Source organism: Chelonoidis abingdonii, chromosome 17 (genome assembly GCF_003597395.2).
Source record: "Chelonoidis abingdonii isolate Lonesome George chromosome 17, CheloAbing_2.0, whole genome shotgun sequence".
Classification (NCBI taxonomy): domain Eukaryota; kingdom Metazoa; phylum Chordata; order Testudines; family Testudinidae; genus Chelonoidis; species Chelonoidis abingdonii.
The window spans coordinates 3099698-3123386 of NC_133785.1; the positions used below are offsets into that span (position 1 = coordinate 3099698).

General features: G+C 40.2%; 1 protein-coding gene across 2 annotated transcripts in view; it reads left to right on the top strand.

The window, feature by feature from the left end:
• The window catches only part of SYN2 (synapsin II), a 462636-nt gene that overhangs the window by 375487 nt on the left and 63460 nt on the right, over positions 1–23689 (top strand). For both annotated transcript variants that reach the window (XM_075073408.1, XM_075073409.1), the window contains exons 6-7: positions 18755–18817; positions 21965–22107. In XM_075073408.1, the coding sequence (XP_074929509.1) occupies positions 18755–18817; positions 21965–22107 (206 nt within the window). The remainder of the gene's footprint in view (positions 1–18754; positions 18818–21964; positions 22108–23689) is intronic.

The following is a 23689-nucleotide window of genomic DNA, read 5'->3' on the forward strand; positions in this document are numbered from 1 at the left end:
CTAGCCTGAGTTTAAGCTGACTCAGGGCCTTTTTTCTGATCCAGCAAAGCAACAGGATCTTCTGTCCAATGAGAGGGGTTGGAAGGACTTAGGCCTGCTGAGGCCCCATAAGACTGATGGGTGACCTCTGTTAAGCTTTGAACATGTGTGTAAGAACTTTTTAAAAAATGTTCTCTCTGTAATGCTTTCACATTAAGAATAAATGTGCTTGCTTATAAAGAGATGTGTGGTAAGGTGTGACTGCTGACAATGACAGTCTTTGGAGAGAAAGGAAAGCTCAGATATTGGCCTGTCTAGGCAAGGAACTAGGCAGCCTGGAAACCCTGGTCAGGAGAGAGAGAGATGCAGGTCACTACCCAAGAGAGGTGATGGCTGAAGAGCTGGGAGCCTAGAGTGGGTGCCCTCAAGAGAGCCAAGGGGAGGAATACAGGTGCACTTGTCCTGAACAGTGAATTATTCCATCATGGACACAGAAATGTTTAAGGAATCTTAAAAAAAAAAAAAGTGGTATTCCCTACAGGAGGCTGTTCAGTGCCTTGTGAGTTATACTGGCATAGGGCTCTTGCCAGCTCCTTTAATTTTGCTGTTTTACTGGGTTATCATAACTAACAGAGCAATATGCTGAGTTGCTCTTACTGGTAGCTGAATATTTTTTTCATATATCCCTCATCTACACTTACAGGACTGAGCCCTATGTTTTTATCTTGCAGTGGTGTTTACTAAACCCAAATAAGCTAGGGAAGGTACATCTTCTGTCTAGTTGTTTATTGATTTAGAGCTCCGCTTGCCTTTTTCTGGGAAGGAGGAAAATGAACAAAAAGCCACCTTGATTATTTAATTTTTTTAATTTCCTTTTTCCAAAGTAAGCAGAGCAAAATTAGATTTAGGCTGGTGCATGCTCCACAAATAATGTGTTTGGAACTAGAGTGGCTGAATGAACTTTCAGTGGACATTATTGGAAAGATAAATATTTAACATTGAACGTAGTGAGTCATGTTTATAAAACATCTTGACTTCTTGTGTTGCTATTTTTTTCTCCCTCTGATTTCCTATTGTGGCCTTTGATTCAGTTCTGAGGACCTTAAAGCTGCGGACAATTCCTTAAGCCCTTGCCAGTTCTACTCTCAAAACTGCCTCATCTGTGACCTTCTTCCAGGAGAGTGTCAAAGCAGAGGGTCTTTATCTAACCTGACATCTGTCTGTAATTGTGTTAAATTATATTTTATCTTTAGAGAGTCATTAAAATTAAAATTTGCTGAAAAGAAAATCCTTTGTTATGTAACTCCTAAGCATTCTTTTAAAATCACAGAAAGAACATACGCATTTTTAGAGCACTTCCATTTGTGGATCTTAAAGTGCTGTACAAATGAGCTTGACTGAAATCAGTAGAGTTCCACTGGTGAAAACATGTCATTATGCAGTAGTGAATCTGATCCATAAACTTCAAAACTTCACTGAGAAAGAGGGATAAATATTGTTCTCTATTTTACAGATGGGAAAAGAGAGGCAGTTGTTCAGCTACAACAATAACAGGCTCAGTATAGAAACCTGGATAGGATAAAGAGAGGTTAAGGCCAACATTGTCAGATCCCCTAAAGAATGCTTAGGAGTTACATAATAAAGGATTTTCTTTTTAGCAAATTTAATTTTAAGTGGCATGATATTTCAAATGTCCTGACCACCTACTGCTACAGTTAAAGTTTGGACATTTTTCCCTTAGAGAGTGGTCACAAAGCAAGTCAAAAGACAGAGCTAGGAATGGTACCCAGATCTGCTATCATTTTTGAAATTTAACCACAAGATTGTCCTGCCAAGAACCATAAGCTGGGCCTACTGGTTAATGTTGTAGGACAGCAGAAGGCTAAGTGATATGATAATGAATAGTTGGATTCCCATCATCTCTTTTACCAGAAAAGTAGAAATCGTAACATATTACAGGTTTTCATATTTCAATGGATACTGTGTTTTTAGCGAGGAGAGGGATCATGCTTGCTGACTTAGAAGAGCACCTTCAAACAGTTTTGCTGGATGAGATTACTTGAGACCAAGTCTCAGGACATGACCCTTAGACCCATTCTGGCACATCAGTAATTATTACAAAACTACGTGTGTTGAATGCACCAATTACTGATTGCAAAGTTTTGTAGTTACCATAGATTGCCTGATTGCAGAATGGGGAGCGCTGAAGGAAAATGGGAGCTAAAGTAGAAATCTCCCATGAGTCCCTCCTGGTGCCCTTTTGCCCTACATGACAGGGTCAAGCCAGATGACTATAGGAGTTCTGGAAAGTGAGCGGGTTTGCTGCTAAAGAAACCTCCTCCAGCCTTTGGGGAGGATCCACAAGGCCCAGGAACTCTAGTTACAGGGGACAATGGAAAAAATAAGGGCAGGTGTGAGGATCAAAGGGACAAAAATAAGGAACTGGAATGGGATACTGAGCAGAGAACCCCAGACTGCTCCTCAAAGGTGTCAAGGGAGCCAATGGACGCCACCCAGAGGAACTCTGCCTGGATGCGTGACCAGAAGGGGGATCAGAAATAGGCCTCACAGTCGCAGGAAACTCTCTCAGCCAACCTCCTCTCCCTAAGCTTATAGATGGCCACTTTGGCCAGCGCTAGGAGGAGTTTAACAAGCAGATCCCACGACTTTGTGGGGCCACTGGAAGGCAGGTATAATAGCCCCAGGATAAGCAGGTCTCTTCTCCCTTGGTAACTGAACAGGGGTACTCTAGGTTAATTAGGACACCTGGGGCCAATCAGGGGCATTCCAGAACCTGTTAAAAGCCTCCCCTCCGGCCAGATAGGGGTGCGTGATAGGAGTTGTGGGAGGAAAGTGTGCTACTGGAGATCTGGGCAGTGCAGATGCCGACAAGCACCAGGAGGGAAAAACCCCACAGGTACAGAGGTGAAAGGCAGGGGAAACCCTATCCAGCAGTGTTAACAGCCCTTCTGAATAGAGTGACCAGATATCCCGATTTTATAGGGACAGTCCCGATTTTTGGGTCTTTTTCTTATATTCTCCTATTACCCCCCATCCCATCCTGATTTTTCATACTTGCTGTCTAGTCACCCTCCTTCCAGGCCCCAGAGGTCTGAGAGGAGAAACTGAAGTGGGTGCCTGGTTTGTTGCCACCAAGTCTGGAGGGACTACCAGAGACTAAGAGGCTCCTCTTCCTCTCCCCTGTCAGGGAGGCCGGGAGGAACCCTGCTCACAAGGTATGGGGCGTAGGGAAATTCTGAGGTAGAGAGGAATACCCTGGCCCACCACTAAGTAGAAGTGCAGAACCCACTGAGGCAGAGAAGGAAATCTGTCACACCTTGTAAAACTAATATATTTAAACAACAAGGAGTCCGGTGGCACCTTAAAGACTAGCAGATTTATTTGGGCATAAGCTTTCATGAGTAAAAAAACTCCTTCTTCAGATGCATGGAATTTACAGATGCAGGCATTATATACTGACACATGAGGAGAAGGGAGTTACCTCACAAGTGGAGAACCAGGTGGTTCCTCAGTTTCTTTGAGACTGTGTGGCACAGTCTCTCACCACAGTCAGTGTAGTATGTCGATTGCAATGAATTTTTTACCTTCAGTCCATTTGGTATGATGTCCATTTGTTTGCACTTGGAGAGGAAGATGATGTCTGTTTGTATCTGTGCAAGCTTTTTGTTGAGGTTGATGGATTTCCACTCCATATGGCTAAATTTACTGCCTTGCATGGTGTCAAGTATCAGGGGGTAGCCGTGTTAGTCTGTATCCACAAAAACCACAAGGAGTCCAGTGGCAAAGACTAACATTTATTTGGGCATAAGCTTTCGGTAAGGTAAATAATGATTTAACTCCCGAGAGGTGCATCAACTGATAAGACGTGGGAGGGGGCTGTCTGCCTGCAAGCTGTGGTATTATCAGTGATAATTCAGAAGAATCCAGGAATCCTAGGGCTGTTTCAATTTCGATAACTGCAGATACAGCATGAATATTATGTATTAGACTCCCCAGTTCCCCTTTTCATATCCCAGTCAGGAACACACAGTCGGTTAAAGCAACGGCTTTGAAACATTTGTTTTGTTGTATGTTTTAAGAAGGTGGCACTCAAAGTGGAAACTTCTCTCTCACCCATTTAGTTGCTAGCTGCCCAGCACTTTGAGGATGTTGGGCCTGATTCTCCCCACATTTACACCATTGTAACTCCCGTTTGGGCCATATCTTCAGCTGGTGTAAAACAGAGTACCTCCATTGTAATTACATCAGCTGAGGATCAGGCCCATTGAGGCTAGATGAGTTAGTCAGAAGCCCAGTAACATCAAGCAAGTTACTCACTGTATATGAGAGGAGGACTAGGCTCATTAAATGCTAAATTTTATTTTTATTGTCTGAATACCAGTGAGAGACATACTTTCAATCTGGTTTCCTAATGCTTTGCCTCTGAGATGTTTCCCTAATATTTAAAGACAAAGAAATACCAAGTAGATACCTAGAGAAATAAAGTGATTGCAAGCAGTTAAGCAGCACATATGTCAACTCTGGAAAGAAAAATACCACTAAATAGCTAATTTATTTAGTGGGGGAGAGACAGACATTATTAAAAGCATCAAAGCTTCTTCAGACAGGATATTACAGTCACATTTTAAGCCTATATATGTTGCAGTATTTCCAATACAGATGTAATCACTTCTAATATTTAATTCCTCCTCCTCTCTTGTCCTTAAACCTTTCAGTGGTGCAGTTAACCAAGAATGGTTAGACTTCGAACACTTGGACAGGTGGCCAGCCTGCCAAGAGATTTTAAAGTATTATTGTTACACTCATTAAGTTTCATGTTGAACATGAATGAATTTCCAGTCTGAAGGTGCCCTTTGATAACAACCATTCCATTTGTCTGGTCATTAAATATATTAATGTATTTCCAGATATTAACATACGACAAATCGTTAAAATGTGTCATAGCAGTGAAAGCAACTTTCATACTAAATGCTCTTCTAGCTGAAATTTAGGAATCTTAACTTCTGTTATCTAGATTTAAAAGGATTCCTCCTCAGATTTTTTTTTACTATTTCATTTGCAGAACATAATATGGTTTTTACTCCCTCAGGGAACATGTCTACAAGTTCACAGATCAAAGCAGAACCAGACATGAACCATAAGACTCACTTTGACCTCAGAGGCTTTTGAAATGAAACCCCAAATTGAGAGAAGTTTAAATCACTGAAAAGAAAGAATATATATTCTTTAGAGTTTGTGCACTTTTTGCATTCTTTAGAACCTGATAAAAAAAAAAATCAGTAGAGTTTATCATTTTGCATTAGCAAAGTTAGTATACTGGCAAATATCCCTACAGTAAATAATCGACACTGATATTATACAAGCTTCTACAAATTCAGTAACAGCCACAGCCATAGCCATATTGGCGATTGCAATAATATTTGTTATTGACCCGATTCAGCATATTCAGACATGCTGTTTTATGTGGAAAATCATATTAGTTATTTGAGGCAAAATAAAAATATTTATTCAGCTACCCTGTTTTCTACCAAAAAATGCTATTTTATCAGTTCCTGCAGTATTTGATCTATAAATATAATTAATAATAAATCCCAAATTATCCTTTTACTGATTTAACAATTTAAAACCTAGTGGATTAGTACTCCACACAGATATGAAAGTTCATGCAAGCAGATTCCATTGCAAGATCAGGGAATCAGGGTGAGCTTGTTGTTTATGTTTAAGGTGGCTGAAAGTTTGTGTGTACTTTGCAGCTTTTTATATTTTGATGACAGTTTGAAGCCAACAATTGCTATTTGAAAGTCCACAAGGTGTAGTCAATCTTGTCATTGTGGTTTAATTCATTGTTGGATTGCATATCCTCTTTATATATTTATTTTGCCTCATTTCTTTAACAAGATTATTTCTAGAGCTGGTCAAAAATTGTAAGGCTTGGCTAAAAATAATTGTCTGTGTATTCCAAAATTTTCATGAACATTTTCTGCTTTGTCAATGCCATTTCTTTTCCAAAGTCTTTTTTTTAAATAATAAACCAGAACATTGCTAAAGAAACACTTTTTTCCATAAAAATCATCATTTTGGAAAGAAGGCTATTATTGCAAGAAATCAAAAAATTGAATTAAAACTTTCCACCAGCTCTGCTAATGACACTGCCTTCCAAAGAGAAGCTCCACTCACATTTGGTAGAGCTGTTTTTTAAATATTTTCCTTCAAAATAAACAAAAAGCTCATGAAGTTAACTGGTTTCTGTGCTAGCATAGCCTTACCATGCCTACTGTTTACCCATCTATGTGAGCAGTCCAGAGAGCTCCTGTGGTGTCAAGGATAGAAGTCAAAATGGAAGGGAGCAGGTGGGGAAGTTAAATCCCATATGTGTCATAATTGTAACAGAAATTAGTCAGTTTTTCTTACTTTGAACTATGATTTCTCCCCATGATTGGAGTCAATCAGTGGTGATGAGAACCACTTTGTAGATTTGGGCAGGTGGTCCCCATGCAGGGAGTGAGATCTGCAGGGATCAGGGAGTGTAGGGGCAGCAATAAGGGAAAATAGGTCTCAGTACTGCCCATATGGCATAGTAGACAGCAGGCATATCAGCATCACGTAGCTAACACTCGTGCTATTATAGTGATGAGAACAACCAAAAATGTCTTGTGGTAACTTAATTTTGAAGTCTTCCTTGATCCCTCTTTTGCTTCAGCTGTAGCCTTCGTGTTTTGATTACCTTTGCTACCTGTCTTCCACTCCCCTCTATTTCTATTGAGATATGGCATGTCATTTGAAATCCTGGTATCAGACTCCAGTGTTAAAGGAATCCTGCTCCTTTTAAAGATGCTGGTTAATTTTTGTAAGGCAAAGCCTATTTTCTTTAATTGTTGTTTTTGTTCCTGTGGTCCACAAAGGATTCCACAGCTGTGGAATCATGGGAAAATTTGTGGTCCTGTTAATTGCGGGGTGCCATTTGTATTGCTGTAGTCAAAAGTCTGCCAGCATTTCCATTATAAACCCCATTGCAGTGGTTTATGGTTCAACCATAAAAATCAGTTGCTGCCTTATAATGTCCCAACCAGGCAGTGATTTGTTTTTTATTTTAAATTTGGGTGATGGGGAGACATTTAACTTTTTTTAAAATACGAAGGTCATGAATAAATAACTAAAATTTAGGATATGTGCTACTTCATATTTGCATAATTCACAGCTTAATTTTTAAACTAAAACATAGCCAACCATTAATTCATAATGTGTGTGCGCATGCATGCTTTTGGCTAGTTGGAAACAAGGCTAATTAAAAAATTGATAGGGTATTGGAGATGCATTTAACTGCAGATTACTTAGACTGAAGTTCTCTAGAGAAACAATTTTATGTTTGTTGGATCAAAGATCAACTCTTAAAATGGTTCCTAAAAATGGATTCAAGTGAAAGAATTCCAAAGAAATGATTATTTATTGATGTCTGCAGCACCATTCTGAAGGGTGAAGGTGCTTTGCAGAAATACAAACAATATTTACACAGAAATCACCCATCACTGAAATGTGGCTATGACAAAACAGTTTCTTGCTGTAAGTAATAGAAAAATTTCCATGTGTAGTCACTGGGGAATTAAGTAGGCAGAATGTTGTCATCCCCATACAGGTATTTTAGTTACAATACAGAAACCACCACCTCTTAATCTTCTGAGATGTACTATAGGAACTTTAAAGGCCACAGCCACTTAGGTGCTCTTAGCTTTACATCTCTGCTGATGAACAGAGCCTTTAACAGTATGGTGCTCCCTGGCATCATGCTGGGGAATTTACTCAGTGAGGACCCCATTCAGCAAAACACTTAACACACATGCAGAAGTCCCATTGAAGTTAGTGAAACTTCAGCATGTTCTTAAAACTATGCACATGCCTACATTTTTATTGAATAGGGATCTATTTAAGCATGTGATTAAGGGTTTCAGTACTAGAAGGAGGATCTGTCACCTGCTAATTAAAACCCACTTCCTGATGCACCAGACTTTATTCCCCCAGAGTGTTCCCATGTGGTGCAGAGGAGAAAGTGTCTAGGTCTCCTGTAACCATTTGAATACCCATCACAAGCTAAATGAGTCAACAATATAACCTTGCAAGAAAAGCAAACATCTTTCTGGGATGTATTAGCAGGGGTGTTGTAAGCAAGACACATGAAGTAATTCTTCCACTCTACTTCACGCTGATTAGGCCTCAACTGGAGTATTGTGACCAATTCTGGGTGCTGCATCTCAGGAAAAATGTGGATAAATTGGAGAAAGTCCAGAGAAGAGCAACAAATATGATTAAACGTCTAGAAAACATGACCTGTGAGGGAAGATTGAAAAAACCTGTGTTTCTTTAGTCCAGAGAAGACTGAGAGGGGACATAACTTTCAAGTATAAAAGGATGTTACAAGGAGGAAGGAGAAAAAATGTTCTCCTTAACCTCTGAGGATAGGACAAGAAGTAATGGGCTTAAATTGTAGCAAGTGCAGTTTATGTTGAACATTATGAAAAACTTCCTGTCAGGGTGGTTAAGCACTGGAATAAATAAACCTCTATGGAGGTTGTGGAATCTGCATCATTAGAGATTTTTAAGAGCAGGTTAGATAGACACCTGTCAGGGATGGTCTAGAGATAATACTTAGTCCTGCCAGGAGTGCAGAGGACTTTGACTAGATGACCTTCCAAGGTCCCTTCAAGTCCTATGGATTCTATGTTCCATGTCTCATCATGCCCACTGTTCTGCCTTCCCCCTGTTTTATTTAACGCTTTGTTTGCAGTGCCTTTCATCTTTACTGGATGTACTTTTATTTAGAACCAGACTAAATATATTTCCTAAAAAAGAAAAGGGACCAGTGAAATCTAGCAGTATATTGACTTGGAAAGAGGTCTCTTGAAGTATTAAGTATCAGAGGGGTAGCCGTGTTAGTCTGAATCTGTAAAAGCAGCAGAGAATCCTGTGGCATCTTATAGACTAACAGACGTTTTGGAGCATGAGCTTTCGTGGGTGAATACCCACTTCGTCAGATGAATGTAGTGGAAATTTCCAGGGGCAGGTATATATATGCTAGCAAGCAAGCTAGAGATAACGAGGTTAGTTCAATCAGGGAGGATGAGGCCCTGTTCTTAGCAGTTTGAGGTGTGAAACCAAGGGAGGAGAAACTGGTTTCTGTAGTTGGAGCCTATCCGTCTTTGTTCAACCCTGAGCTGATGGTGTCAATTTGCAGATGATGAAGCTCAACAGTTTCTCTTTCGAAGTCTGGTCCTGAAGTTTTTTGCTGCAGGATGGCCACCTTAAGGTTGTATAGTGTGGCCAGGGAGGTGAAGTGCTCTTCCTACAGGTTTGTATTACCATTCCTGATATCTATTGTGTCCATTATCCTTTTCCGTAGAGACTGTCCAGTTTGGCCGATGTACATAGCAGAGGGCATTGCTGGCAATGATGGGTATATACATTGGTGGACGTGCTAGGGATGACGGTGATAGTGTGGCTGATCTGGTAGGTCCTGTGTATGGTGTCGCCGGTGTAGATAGTGGGCAGAGTTGGCATCGGGGTTTGTTGCATGGATTGGTTCCTGAGCTAGAGCAACTAGGTGCGGTGTGCAGTTGCTGGTGAGAATACGTTTCAGGTTGGCGGTTGTCTGTGGGCAAGGTTGGCCTGCACCCAAGGCTGTGAAGTGTGGGATCTATTTTCCGGATGGGTTGTAGATCCCTGATGATGGGTTGGAGGGGTTTTAGCTGGGGCTGTATGTGTGGCCACTGAGTCCTGTTGGTTTCTTTCTTGGGTTTGTCTTGCAGTAGGAGGCTTCTGAGTACACATCTGGCTCTGTTGATCTACACAGGAGGTCCTTATCTAGACACCATGGTCAAATAAGTGATGTCACATTAACACCATATCGAAAACCTACCGACCGCTATGCCACCTTCATCCTCCAGCTTCCATCCACGGACACATCACACCATCCATTGTCTACAGCCAAGGCACTGAGGTACAACCACATCTGCTCCAACCCCTCGAACGAGACCAACACACTTAAAATCTCCACCAAGCCTTCTCAAACTACAATACCCGCACGAGTAATAGGAAAACAGATCACAGAGCCAGATGTGTACCAGAAGCCTCCTACTGCAAGACAAACCAAGAAGAAACCAACAGGACCCAGTGCCATCACATACAGCCCAAGCTAACCCCAACCCATCATCAGGGATCTAACACCCTCCTGGACAATGATCCCACACTTTCACAGGCTCGTGGCAGGCCAATCCTTGCCCCCAGACAACCTGCCAACCCTGAAACTATTCTCACCAGCAACTGCACGCCGCAACCATAAGTTGCTCTAGCTCTAGGAACCAATCCATGCAACAAACCCGATGCCAACTCTGCCCACATATCTACACCTGTGACCCATCACAGGACCTAACCAGATCAGCCCCGCTATCCCGGTTCATTCACCTGCAATCCACATGTAACATACGCCATCATATGCCAGCAATGCCCTCTGCTATGTACATTGGCCAAACTGGACAGTCTCTACGGAAATGGATTAAATGGACACAAATCGATATGTGAATGGCAATACAAAACCTGTAGGAGAGCACTTACCATCCCTGGCCACACTATAGCAGGCCTTAAGGTGGCCATTCTGCAGCAAAAACTTCAGGACCAGACTTCAAAGAGAAACTGTTGGCTTCAATTCATCTGCAAATTTGACACTCAGCTCAGGGTTGAACAAGACTGTGAATGGCTTGCCACTACAGAACCATTTCTCCTCCCTTGGTTTTCCACCTCCATGCTGAACAGGGCCTCATCCTCCCTGATTGAACTAACCTCGTTATCTCTAGCTTGCTTGCTGCATATATGTACCTGCCTGGAATTCCACTACTTCATCTGCGAGAAGTGTTATTACCACGGAGCCACTGCTCCAAAACGTCTGTAGTCTATAAGGTGCCACAGGATTCTCTGCTGCTTTTTCTTGAAGCATTGCATAGGCTGGTATTAATTCTAGTCTAATGTAACATTCTTGATGATAATGATCTGGAACTAGTTGAGTTTGGTGTCTGAGAGTTCTGTAGGTTTCAGTAGTGAAGGAACGTGCAGAGAAGAGATAAATTACTTTTGCTCCATAGGAAGCAATGATTCGTGCATTCATATAATGGGCGATCGAGCATCAGCCCCAACTTACTCACGAGTGATGGATGTTAATAGATCTATTTACATACCTAAAGCCATGCAAAACTGGGGCTTCTGTCATTTGACTGAACAATAGTTTACATGCTATGTTATGATTTGCATCGCAGTAGCCTCTGGAGGGTCTAATCAGGGCCTTGTTATAGTAGGTACTGCACACACAACCAAAAGCCTGCCCCAAAGTCCTTATAGTCTACGCAAAGTAATTTGTTAGGCATTTTTAACAGACAAGCATTTGAGATGGGATCTGCTGCTTAGAAGATAAAAGTATTGCAAAAAAAATATGATTATAGACATTTCATTAGCAAATTCACTCCCGAAATACTTAGTATTTTACATCTTTACTAAATAATGGGAACAAAGTGGGAAAAGTAAAAACATAATTTACATTAATTTGACATACATTAATGATGATAACCTTAGAGTGTAAATTAGAGGTCAGAAAACATATCATCAAGAGAGGGATAAAACAAGAGTTGGTGGCAATTCAAATGGTGACAGTGCAGTTGAGTCAAAATAAGGGACCCATAAAGTGTTGTATCAGAGTTGAGAACACAGATAAGTGTTAAGGATGATAGGTAATTTAGAAAGTATATACAGTAATTCAAATAATCTCTGCGGGCTGTGTGTTCCAGAGAATAGGACACAGGAAGGGGAATCAGACAAGGGTTCTGTTCTTAGCTGTCCCACTGATTCATTGTGTAACCATGGCCAATTCACTTTACCCTTCTGTGTCTCATTTTCCTCTTTCTAAAATGAAGATAATAATAGTAATTAAACTTCAGTGCTTTGGGAGTTATAGGTGTGACAGTGTACCCCATAAGGCTTTATTGGGGGGGGGAGTGCTCATAAAATGTATGTATGATATAACTGGAATCAGGTTTGCTATATATGCCATGTAACACATCTATGTAAAAGTTATGATCTACTGGTTATGTTCATCTTAGTTGTATGCAGGCACCATTTGTGTGTTCAGAGTTATGTACATTGGCTGTATAATTGCTTGATTTCTAAGTAGCCTTAGTTAGAATATTTGGTCACTTCTTGGGAAAGGAATGTGCAAATTAGGTGCTCAGTGAGGAAGCAGTTAACAGACAAAAGAGCTTGCAAGGCTCCAATCCACATAAGTAGTCTTCCTGGAGACACACAAGAGACTATGTGGACAATGGCTTCTGCATGTAAAGACTGAGTCATGCATGGACATGTGACTTGCCCAGGTGACTCCAGAACTCCATCTTGGAGCTGGACTTTGCATAGCAGTGAGCAGCCTTTTCAAAACAAAGTAGCATTTATTAGTCAACTGGAATACAGCAGCGGAAAGTCCTTAGCTTAGTATAGAGAAGCAAAGGTTAAGATAGAGTTCAAACTGGCAAATATCAGGGCTCCATCCACCCAATCTGCTATAGAAGCCTTTTTGGTTCTCATAGACTTTAAGATTAGAGGGGATGGTTATGATTATTTAGTCTGACCTCCTGCACATTGCAGGCCACAGAACGTCACCCACCTGCTCAGTCTCTCATTGCCAGGTGAGAGCTCTTATGTGTCCCAAGGCCAGCTCTTATTGTAGTCTCAACTCTTGGTCCATTGTTTTCTTCTTGCAGAGATTCCTGTTGAGAGGTGTCAGTTGTTCAGTCCCTGGGATTCCCTTGGCTTTCTGGATCCTCCACTGATGTAGTTTAGTTTCAGCCAATCCTTAATGACCTATTCATACCACCCCAGCCAGTTACATGATACAAACCGCTCATGTCTCCTCCTCTGCCTCAGGGTAGCATTTAGTCCTTCTATATTCATTGGGCTGGAATCCTAGGTCATGTAAGTCACTTGCATGCATATCATTCTTAAAAATATTACAGAAAATTCCCATTTGATCACGGGGGGGGGGGACACAGCTTTATTTATATTGATAGGTTTTTTGGGGGGACCTCAAACACTGGGTTTAACAGATTTTGACCAGCTGTCATGCTAAGTGTTGATATTATGTTGGTTTGTTTAGTTCAGTTCCCAAATACGGCAAGACCAGACAAAATCACTAATGAGTTTAGTTACTCCTGAGTAATTACAAGTACGGCAGCTTTATATATAGAAAACTACCCGCAGCTGATTAAAACCCCAGTACAGTAAAGTATTCCCTATACATACTTAACATTAAGCATGTGTTTAAGTGCTTTGCTGAGTTAGGTCTTAAATGCAAAAGTGAAGTCAAACCATTTAAATTAGTAGTAGAAAACGTTTAGCATTGCTTGCTTTTTATAGTCCCTAAATGTCCACACAGAATGGGCTGAGGGTTGGGGGAGCCCCTTCCATGCCCCTTGATAGGCTAAACAGGAGGCCAGGATCTGGCCAACAGTCTTGGTTTTTTAGAAAAAAAGTTTACAGTATCACCTGTTTTTTCAGAGGACACATCTCATTCTCATTGTGATCTGTTTTTTCTTAACTCTACACACACAAAAGCATCCCTCATTTGCATACAAAGTTTCATTGTGCACCTACATGGTCATTTCCAAATACTTAAATTAGAAGTCTATCTATCTGTTTATGAACTAATCATATTTGGGTGTGTAAACATGCACATTAAGATGTGAAAAGTAGGCTCTTGATGACCAAATTTGTTCCCAATAATAAGTAAATTCTGTTGTCCCTTGAGACATCATAAGAAAAAGTAACAAGTTTGTGTTTTTGTGCTGCTAAATTTTCACTCACAGTTATGTAACAATGGCCAAAATCTGCCTAAATCTTGCATTTACAGTATATTTACAATCTTTTAACATATTTCTGCAAGTCAAATAAACTACTCTGTTGAAAACCAACTTTGTTAATGCATAGTTCTTTCATAAATGATATTACATTTGTGGCAAAGTACCTGCTTCTCCTCTGCTGTCTCAGGGCGTGGCTACACTTGCAAGTTGCAGCGCTGGTGAGGGGGTTACAGCGCTGCAACTTACTCAGTGTCCACACTTACAAAGCTCAGTCAGCGCTGCAACTCCCTGGCTGCAGCGCTGGCTGTACTCCTGGTCTGCTACGGGTGTAGCGAATCCAGCGCTGGTGATGCAGCGCTGCTCATCAGGTGTGGACACTCACCAGCGCTGTTATTGGCCTCCAGGGTATTAAGAGGTATCCCAGAATTCCTGTCTACAACAAACCGGAAGGTACTCCCCGGAGCTACCAAACACAGCTGCTCTTTGCTCCAGCGAGCGAGCCGAGCCGAGGCTTTGGAATGTTCACAGCTGTTTGCTTGAGGAGACAAACAGCACGGCGGGGGGGAGGGAGTCCGTCGGAGAAGCTGCTTATCTGGTCTGAAGCCTTTTTACATTTAAGAGTGATTGAGAGAGGGGTGGGGGAAATGGCCAGAATTTGCAAGGCAGGGAGCTCACAGTGTCTGCTCCAAAAATCCACTCTCTCTGTCTCCCCGACGCTCCCTGTCACACTCCACCCCACCCCCCTCTTTTGAACTTGCAAGGCAGGGAGCTGTCACAGTGTCTGCTCCAAAAATCCACTCTCTCTGTCTCCCGCAAGCTCCCTGTCACACTCCACCCCACCCCCCTCTTTTGAAAAGCACGTTGCAGCCACTTGAACGCTGGGATAGCTGCCCACAATGCACCACTCCCAACAGCGCTGCAAATGCTGCAAATGTGGCCACACTGCAGCGCTGGTAGCTGTCAGTGTGGCCACACTGCAGCGCTGTTCCTACACAGCAGTACGACCACAGCTGTAACTCCCAGCGCTGCACATTTCCAAGTGTAGCCATACCCTCAGTCCCTTGTTGCCTTGGAGCCACAGGCTTGGGCAAAGCAAAAGTCCTTTCCGGTCGCACAAGGTCTGGCTGATCCTTTCTCAGTCAGTCCCTTGCTCTGTTTTTCTCTCCTTCCGGGGAGAGTGCAATCTTCCTTGCAGGAAGAGTTTCAGAGTCTTGCTGCACCTACTCACTGGCAGCTACTTTACTTCTCTCTCTCTCTCACTCCCTCCCTGGCCCCACTTCCCTGTCAGGGAGGGTTTAAAAGGGACCCCAGCAACTGGGGCCAGCTGAAGCTAATTAGTTCCCTGGTAACCCCTGTTCCAGCTGAACCTTATTTCTCCATGGCTATCTCCCCTCAATGGATAGGGGGAGGCCTTTTAACCCCTCTGGGACTAATTACTACCCCTCTCCTGGTAGCTAATTGTCCTGAGTTTGCCACAAATTACTATTTTAATTCAATGGAATGACCAATTGCATTATTAGGAATAAAAATGTGTGATTAACATTTAATTGGCTGTTTCTGCCAAAAGGCTGCTGATGTAAAATACTACTCTGATGTGTCAGATTTAAATGTATTGCAGTTGTCATCAGGATTATACCAATAACATAAAACAACTTAGCTATGCATAGGATGTTTTGAAATTCTTAAGGTGGCTGTTGTTTTTTTCCAGGATACTGCCACTTATATTTTAGCTCTGTGTATGAATTCCTACCTTTCCACATTGACTGCATCTTTTCTTCCTTACTCCCAGATAGCAGAGGACAGTAGGTTGTCACTATCTAAAACATGAGATGCACAAAATGCCTTCTTTGGTTAAAAATCATCCTACTTGTACATATTTTCTTTTACTCCATTGTAGTTGTTGTTTGATATAATATACCCATTCACTTGCTTCCTGCCCTGTCCAGAAGTTTAAATTCAGAGAGGATGCATAGTCTAGGTTTTAGAGCAGCGAATTTGGAGGAACCAGCAGACTAGGGTTCTGTGTTCCCAGCTCTGCGACTGACTTACTGCATGAAGAGTATGAAGTCACAATTGCTGTATTCAAAGATAATTACCCCATTCAGGCTCACAAGAATCTCATAATGAAATTGAAATCCCAGCTGCAACTGGAGCTTGCAGCAGCAGAGGCCAGATTTCAAGGAACAAACATTAGCTAGCTACCTTGTTGGCTTGTGGCAAAATGCCTCCCTGCAGTACGCTATTTATTTTAAACTTGGCCATTCTCAACAGAAGACACACAGCATTACATAAGAAATTCAAAACTTCTATTGTAAGCCTTAAGACCTTCAGTTCATGTTTTCTTTCTGTTATCATGGTCAACATTTGCTTTGGGGGGAAAAAGATAAATAAAAAATAAACTCTATTACGCAACTTCCTACAAAAAACAACTGTAGGGGGTTTTGTTTGCTTGTTTTTTAGGAATATAGAAAAATCAGCTGGAGCAATATTGACTCAAATGTGTTACTGAGGAGCAATACTGATTGCAAAATTGTGCAATTCTAACAGATCAACTAAGCTGCTCAACAAATCTACAGATTTTATAAAGAAGAAAATGAATGAATGGGTTACAACTGTAGTTATTAAAGTTCAAACTATACTGTAAAAAGGGATGCCTAAAATTCCCCATTAAATTCTAGAAGGTGTCAGCGTGAATTTGATTTAAATCACTAGTCAGGAAGACTCAATTTATTCATGGATTTCTACATAAAAGTGCATTCTTGTTGGTTGTTGTAACCTTAATACATATTCTTCACAACTCAGAGATAGATGAAGGTTTCATTTTTAGAAGATACACACTATACATTTTGAAGTGATTTATTTTGAAAACTTTTCCGAGTAGTTTTACAGCTATATCAGAAAATGAATGATTGGTTATTTCATTTACCAAAGGTAATTGAAGCAGATATTTATGAAGTCATTGGGAAGTGAACTATCTCCAATTCAACAAGTTAATCATTAATATTTGGGGGATTTTCTTGCCATGCTGTATTAGGAGGAGAGCACCACCAGACAGGCATTTAAATTGTTTTATTTAACTAAAACAACAAAGTTATGAATTCTGGATTTTTTTCTTCAACAGCAAATATAAAATATTTTAACAAAAGAATTATATGAATTTTTTGAATTTAGTTAAAAACTAACCTGATTTTAAAAAACCTGAATATTTAACTAAAATAGTTAAATGAAATATTTAAAAAAAAATTAAATTGACTGGTCAGCAAGGTCAACATGAGAAACTTAAAATATTGGCTTCTGCAGCTAACTCAGTCATTGTCACCTTCATTTTCCTGTTTGTTCATAATCTGGAAAAGAAAAACAAGCTTTCCTGCTTTTTCAGGTCCCAAACAATTTCTCAATTTGGAATGAATTAGTCCTAAGGAAGACTACACCGGCAGAAGAAGCTACTACTGTTAAAAGTGAGATCATCACTACAACAGTCTCTGAATCCAAGTGCTTAAGTGACTTCCACCAGTTCACTGGTGTGACTTTCTTTAAAACATCATCAGCAAACATATATTTCTTGGATGGTTCACTCTTAGCTCTGAAGTTTATTATAGTTGGCATTGCGGAGGGATGATTGCTGGATGTCCATGTCATAGCCAACTCTTCTTCAGTAGTTAAGGTTCGAGCCTAGTACCAAGTATTGAGATATTTGCAAGAAAAGGAGTTGGAGATAGTGCTTGTTCCATTCGTTTTTTTAATGCTTGTAATTTAATTCTGTCATTGCATATTTCTCTTTTTAAGGTCTCACTCAGTCCCTTCCAAATTCCAACAGCGTCAGCAATAAAACAGCTATTTCCCTGCATTTTGCTCAAGGCTACAGAAATAGGTTTCAAGGTAGTCAGCACATGTTCAATATTTCTCTGAAGCCCAATGTTGAGAACTTTGGCTGTGACCATGCCTTCTATTTTTTCAAGATTTTGTTCACAAACTGTCATCATTAGGCCAGTTCTTGATACAGTGCTCAAAACAGTCCACTACTGAGTTCCATTGCACGTCTTGTGGGAGAGTTAGCTTGGTTCCTCCCAGTTTTTTCAGAGCAGCTGCTGCAAAGTGGTTGTTACGGAAGTATTTTGCAATTTGAACAACATTAGCCTTTATTTCTGGAACACTGAAGTCTTTGGTTAGGAGGTGCATCAGATAAGCACTGCAATCGTATGTTATTAGCTTGGGACTCTCTTTTAAATAATTTCTTCTCATCTTGGATACATTTGCAGCATTGTCTGTGACCAAGTTGCATACTGGACATTTGAATTTTTTTCATAGTTTGTTATAGCTTTTATTGCTACTTCTTGTAAGTATTCTGCTGTGTGTGCATTTCCTGTGGTATCAATTGTTTCTGTAAGGAAGACGTTCTCTTCTTCTGTTGTCTTCTGTTGTCACACAAGCACATACAACAGGATCATTGTGGACACTGCTCCACCGATCAAGACTCAGATTAACAATTTCACCCTCTAGACCTTTGTAATTCATAATGTAGCACAGCTCTGTTTAAACAAACACTTGGGTTCAAATTAAATAGCTGAGCAATCATGGATACTTCTAAAATATCCACATGGGAAGAGCTGTTTCACTGCATTTTTGTTGTTTTGTATAAACTAAAGGCAGTGTTATATAGGACAGAGAGGAATGTAACATAGTAATGATGTGCTCTTGCAAACACCAGTTTGATAGATGAAGATATGCAGGCAAGTTTAAACCAGGATGAAAAAAATTCTAATGAATCCTGAACAGCTACTTCAGAAGAAGTTATTTTCATTAATATTAAAATGTTCATGACTTCAACGGTCAGTTAAATTAATATTGTTTTTCTTTTCTTCCCCTCTTAGTTAACACTGCCAACGTTTCCAGTTGTCGTGAAGATTGGACATGCTCATTCAGGCATGGGAAAGGTGCAGGTCCTATTTATATATATTGCTAGGGGTTTTCTGGTGCTAGTCTACATTTTAATTGCCTAAATATTAAAATATATAAACTTCTCCACAATAGGTGTTAAAACTTGTGAGCTGGCCAAATTCCAACTCAGGGTTCTGATTCTGCAAAGCCTTACTTGGGTCCCTATTCAGGACAGTACTTAAGCATCTGCTTACATCACCAGACAGCTTAAATTCTGGTCTTGAGAAATGGACTTAAGCACATGCTCAAATGCTTTCCTGAATCAGGGCCTTATATGATAATTTTGTTGCCTGCAGCAGAACTACTTGAAAAGTCAGGTTTATAAGCACAAGTAAAGATTTGCAGGTCTGAGAATCTGGCGAATAAAATTTTCCTACATCTTCCTCACTTCCCATAGTAGTTTCAATTGGATACAGTACTTTTCTTCATTTCCTGTCCTGTAGCGTTGCAGCACACTTGCTGCATTCAAACCAGAGGCAACTGCATTTCACTGGTGGGTGAAACAATTTCTATATCACTTACATCTCACAGTGGTGGTTTGAGTGTATGGCTCAATTATGCTTCCACTGATGTCAATGGGTGCAGGTACTCAATTGGTAGACAAAGTGCTAAGAGATCTTCAAATGAAAAAGGATTTAAAAGGGCAAAGTGTCATTAAATGACACTTATCCCCTTGGATTTCCAAAAATTCTATGAATGAAATATCAGCCATTGAATAGTAGAAAATTGATTTTTGTCATTTGCATGTTTATTGACTAAATATGGACACAAACAGAAATATCCCATGACGGAACAACATAATTGCTTAAACATCCTTACTAGGAGCTGATTGGCTTAACCAACCAATCTTTTTTTAAGAGGTCTATAAATATACTTGAATTTAAAAAACAAAACCAAGAACCTTTTTACCTTATCCACATTGTTACTTTACCACACTGGGTGTTCTTACTCTTTTGATTTGAGGAAAATTTATGAACTCCTCTTTGTCTGAGGGTTTTTTAATGTTAGTCACTCCATTATTCCTCCCCTCCCACCTACATTGGTTCTTTAATGATATTCTTTCTATACCATCTAACTTTTTCCTTATATTCATAATTTTTCCACTATAGTGGCCAAATACTTTTCTCAAATATTTGAATGCAACTCCCACTTAAGTGTTTATACCATTAAAGACTTTGCCATTAGTACATTGTATCTATCTATCTATCGAGTTTCTAGAAAAGGATTTAGGAAAAATCAGCCTTTCAATTCTTTTTCAAAAGTCTCTTGTGATCTGGAATAGGGAAAAGTGAATGGTAAAAATTAAGTTTTATTGTGAACACACAATTTAAACTGTAGACAGGAGGAGGAATTGGGAATGAGATTTTACAGATTTAGTTAAATTGTAATCTCTTTACTCTCATCCATTTTGCAGATCAGAATCTTAATAAAAAGGCATTTTATTAATACACCTCTACCCCGATATAACACAAATTTGGATATAACATGGTAAAGCAGCGCTCCAGGAGGGTGGGGCTGCGCACTCTGGTGGATCAAAGCAAGTTTGATACAATGCGGTTTCACCTATAACATGATAAGATTTTTTGGCTCCTGAGGACAGCATTATATCGGGGTAGAAGTGTACTTGTAAATTCAGCCTGGTGTATAAGAAGTGTAATGCCTGTGGAAATCTCTGGGTCAAATACATTTCGGAATTTAGCGTAATAGAAGTGCCAGGTAGATATTACCTGCATCCCATAACAGTTACTGTGAGGGAATGTTACCCATATTTGTACATTACCTACTTAATGCCAAATCAGTGCAGTATCATTTTTCTACTTGAATATATTTTCTGACCAGCTTACACAGATTCCTAACCATCACCATTGAATTTGGCCTATAAAATGTTCTAGTTTGTTAGATAAAATTTTCATTTCAATCCAAAAGTTGGTGGAAATGGCTAAAGTTGTGATAATATAATTGGGCTGCTTTGACATCAAAGCTGCTACAGATTTTGAATCCAGGCACTTATAGTTAACATTGAGCTTGGTCCAATTCCCATTGAGTCAATGGTGAAACTCCCATAGACTTCAGTTGGAGCAGGATATGGCCCACTGTGCAAGTTATTACACTCAACATTCTTCTGATATACATGGTTACACCTTGAAAAAACTATGAACTCATCCTTCAAGATACTGAGCTATTTTTGTCAGATGATGAGTGCCCTCAGCTTCTATTGAGCCTGAGTTCAGTTAAGTTCAGTTCAGAACACTTAGGACCTTGGAGGACTGGTTCCTGACTATCAAAACATTTTCAAAGCATTGATGTAAAGTTTGTGTACATCCAACACATGCCTTTGCACACATTCAGTTTTCACATTATTCCTCAAAATCTTCATTAGTATGCCTGTCACCTTATTTAAAAGTACAACACAGATACTAAATATCCAATAGGTGTATTTACTTATCTCAAAATTAAATATGAAGTCCTATAAGCAACGATTTGTGTTTTGGGTTCTAATGAAGATGCATGAAGGCCAGAACAGCTGAACCATATTGGATTAAGACTATAGAATTCAATCCTTTAGCAAACATCTCCCAGTCTCCTTGCAACATAATGGTATAAACAGACTCCAGAATTCATGGTTAGATAATGCAATTAGTTTTTTCTTGTTTGGTTTGGTTGGGTTTTTGTATTCCTTTCCTTCCTTCCTCTTATTATAACTGATCCATCCCACGCAGAAATACTGTTCACTGCATCCTTAAAACTGAAACGCCGAAGTGCTACAATAAAATACCTATAAAAAACTATTCCTAGAGATTGTTTATGTGACACAAAAATAAACATCAGTATTTTATAAGGGTTTCCTCCAACAAAATGTAATGTCGATACTTGATAACTGCCTTCTACAACAGTGAAGGTTAAATTTCTGGCTAGAAATTACACATCTTGTTGCAGGAATATTTTTGCCATATTCTAGTTTTGACAACTAAAGCTTTTTTTTTTACAGATCAGATAAATTGTCCATTCTTTGTTTTGTAATCTAATGCTATAAAAAGTAATATTTCTCACAGGAGTCATTTGCAATTGCATTTTACAGTACATGCTTAACTATTGTTCTTGTTATTTTTCTCTTCCTCATGCTGTTTGTGTTATGACAACAGGTTAAGGTAGACAACCACTACGACTTTCAGGACATAGCCAGTGTGGTAGCACTTACCCAAACCTACGCCACCACTGAACCTTTCATAGACTCCAAATACGACATCAGGATCCAAAAGATAGGCAGTAACTACAAAGCATACATGTGAGCCAAAAATTATCTCCTTTCATTTTCTGATTTCAATATTTACAAAGCACCACCAAAATTCACTTGATTGAAGTCTAATACCTCTTTTTTAATAGTCCTTTATTATCAGCACTTTTGGAAGGAAATATTTTAGCCTTTTTTTAATTTGTTGATGGACATTTTCAGTCATTTAAAAAGTATTAATATCTCAGCTGTTTCATGTTTATATTAATAATGCATTTTGTTGAACTCTATTTGTTACAGAAATAACAATGGAAATGCTCTGAGAGGATAAAATAAATTAATGTGATATTTCAAATGGAAAGCATACAGAGGTTATAAAACTGGAAATTAAAAGGGGTCTTGTGGAGAGTGCAAAAATGGACTTTACTTCAAATGGTTTAAACTTTAAAGGATGGCAAAGTACTTTCTAATTATTTTTTTGGAGGGAGAATGGAGAGGGAGGAATTAAACACATGCTTAGGACGTTCCAGAATGGTTACCTACAACTCCCATGTGGGCAGTGGTAAAAATAAGTTAAAGGATTTACTGGTATGCTGGAGTCCTGGGCAGGGGTGGGGCCTCAACTAGAAGAGGCGGGGCCTTTAAATCAAGATTTAAAGCTCCAGGGCTCCAGCTACCCCCAGAGCTACTAGCTGCAGTGGCAGCTGGGAGCCCCAGGACTCCGGGAGATTTAAAGGGCCTGGGGCTCTGGCCACCACTACTGCAGCGGAGCTCCAGGCTCTTTAAATCTCTGAGGGAGCCCTGCTGTCCTACCCTGGGGCTCCAGCAGCCGGGCTCGGGCGGTGATTTAAAGGTCCCAGGGCTCCCTGCAGCGGCGGGAGCCCTGGCACTTTAAATCGCCAGCCTGGGGAAGGCGGTCGGGTCCGGCATGGTGTTCCAGCTTACTTTCACCTCTGCATGTGGGTCAATTCTTTTATAGCAATTTCTCAAAATAGTTTCAGGGAACCAACAACAGGAAGTATGGTCTGATTGTTTTATAGGTGACTTTTTAAATCCCTTCAGCAACAAGACCCAATTTTTTTATTATCAGAGGGGTAGCCGTGTTAGTCTGGATCTGTGAAAGCAGCAGAGAATCCTGTGGCACCTTATAGACTAACAGAGGTTTTGGAGCGTGAGCTTTCGTGGGTGAATACCCACTTCGTCAGACCTGTTTCTCAGTATTTACTGTAGCCATCTGGCCTTGCCCCATCACAGTGCATACAATAGATATTGTGTCCATTGCATCATAACTGAATGATGAGTAATAAATTTGTCTTGATCCTGCAGTGACCCCTGAAAGACAGAGCTGTGAGCACCCTCTCCAAGCTCTACTGACAACAGAAGAGCTCTATGTACATCTGACTAAAGGTCATTACAAGATTGGAGTCTCAGTTATATCAGGTTTGGTTAGAATGATATTCTCTGCCATTAGTTAAGTTTATATTCAGTCTCTCTGTGAATGAAATGACCTAAAGTTGTCTCAAGATTTTAATAAAAAATTGAAAGCAGCAGAGAATCCTGTGGCACCTTATAGACTAACAGAGGTTTTGGGCGTGAGCTTTCGTGGGTGAATACCACTTCGTCAGACCCACTGCGT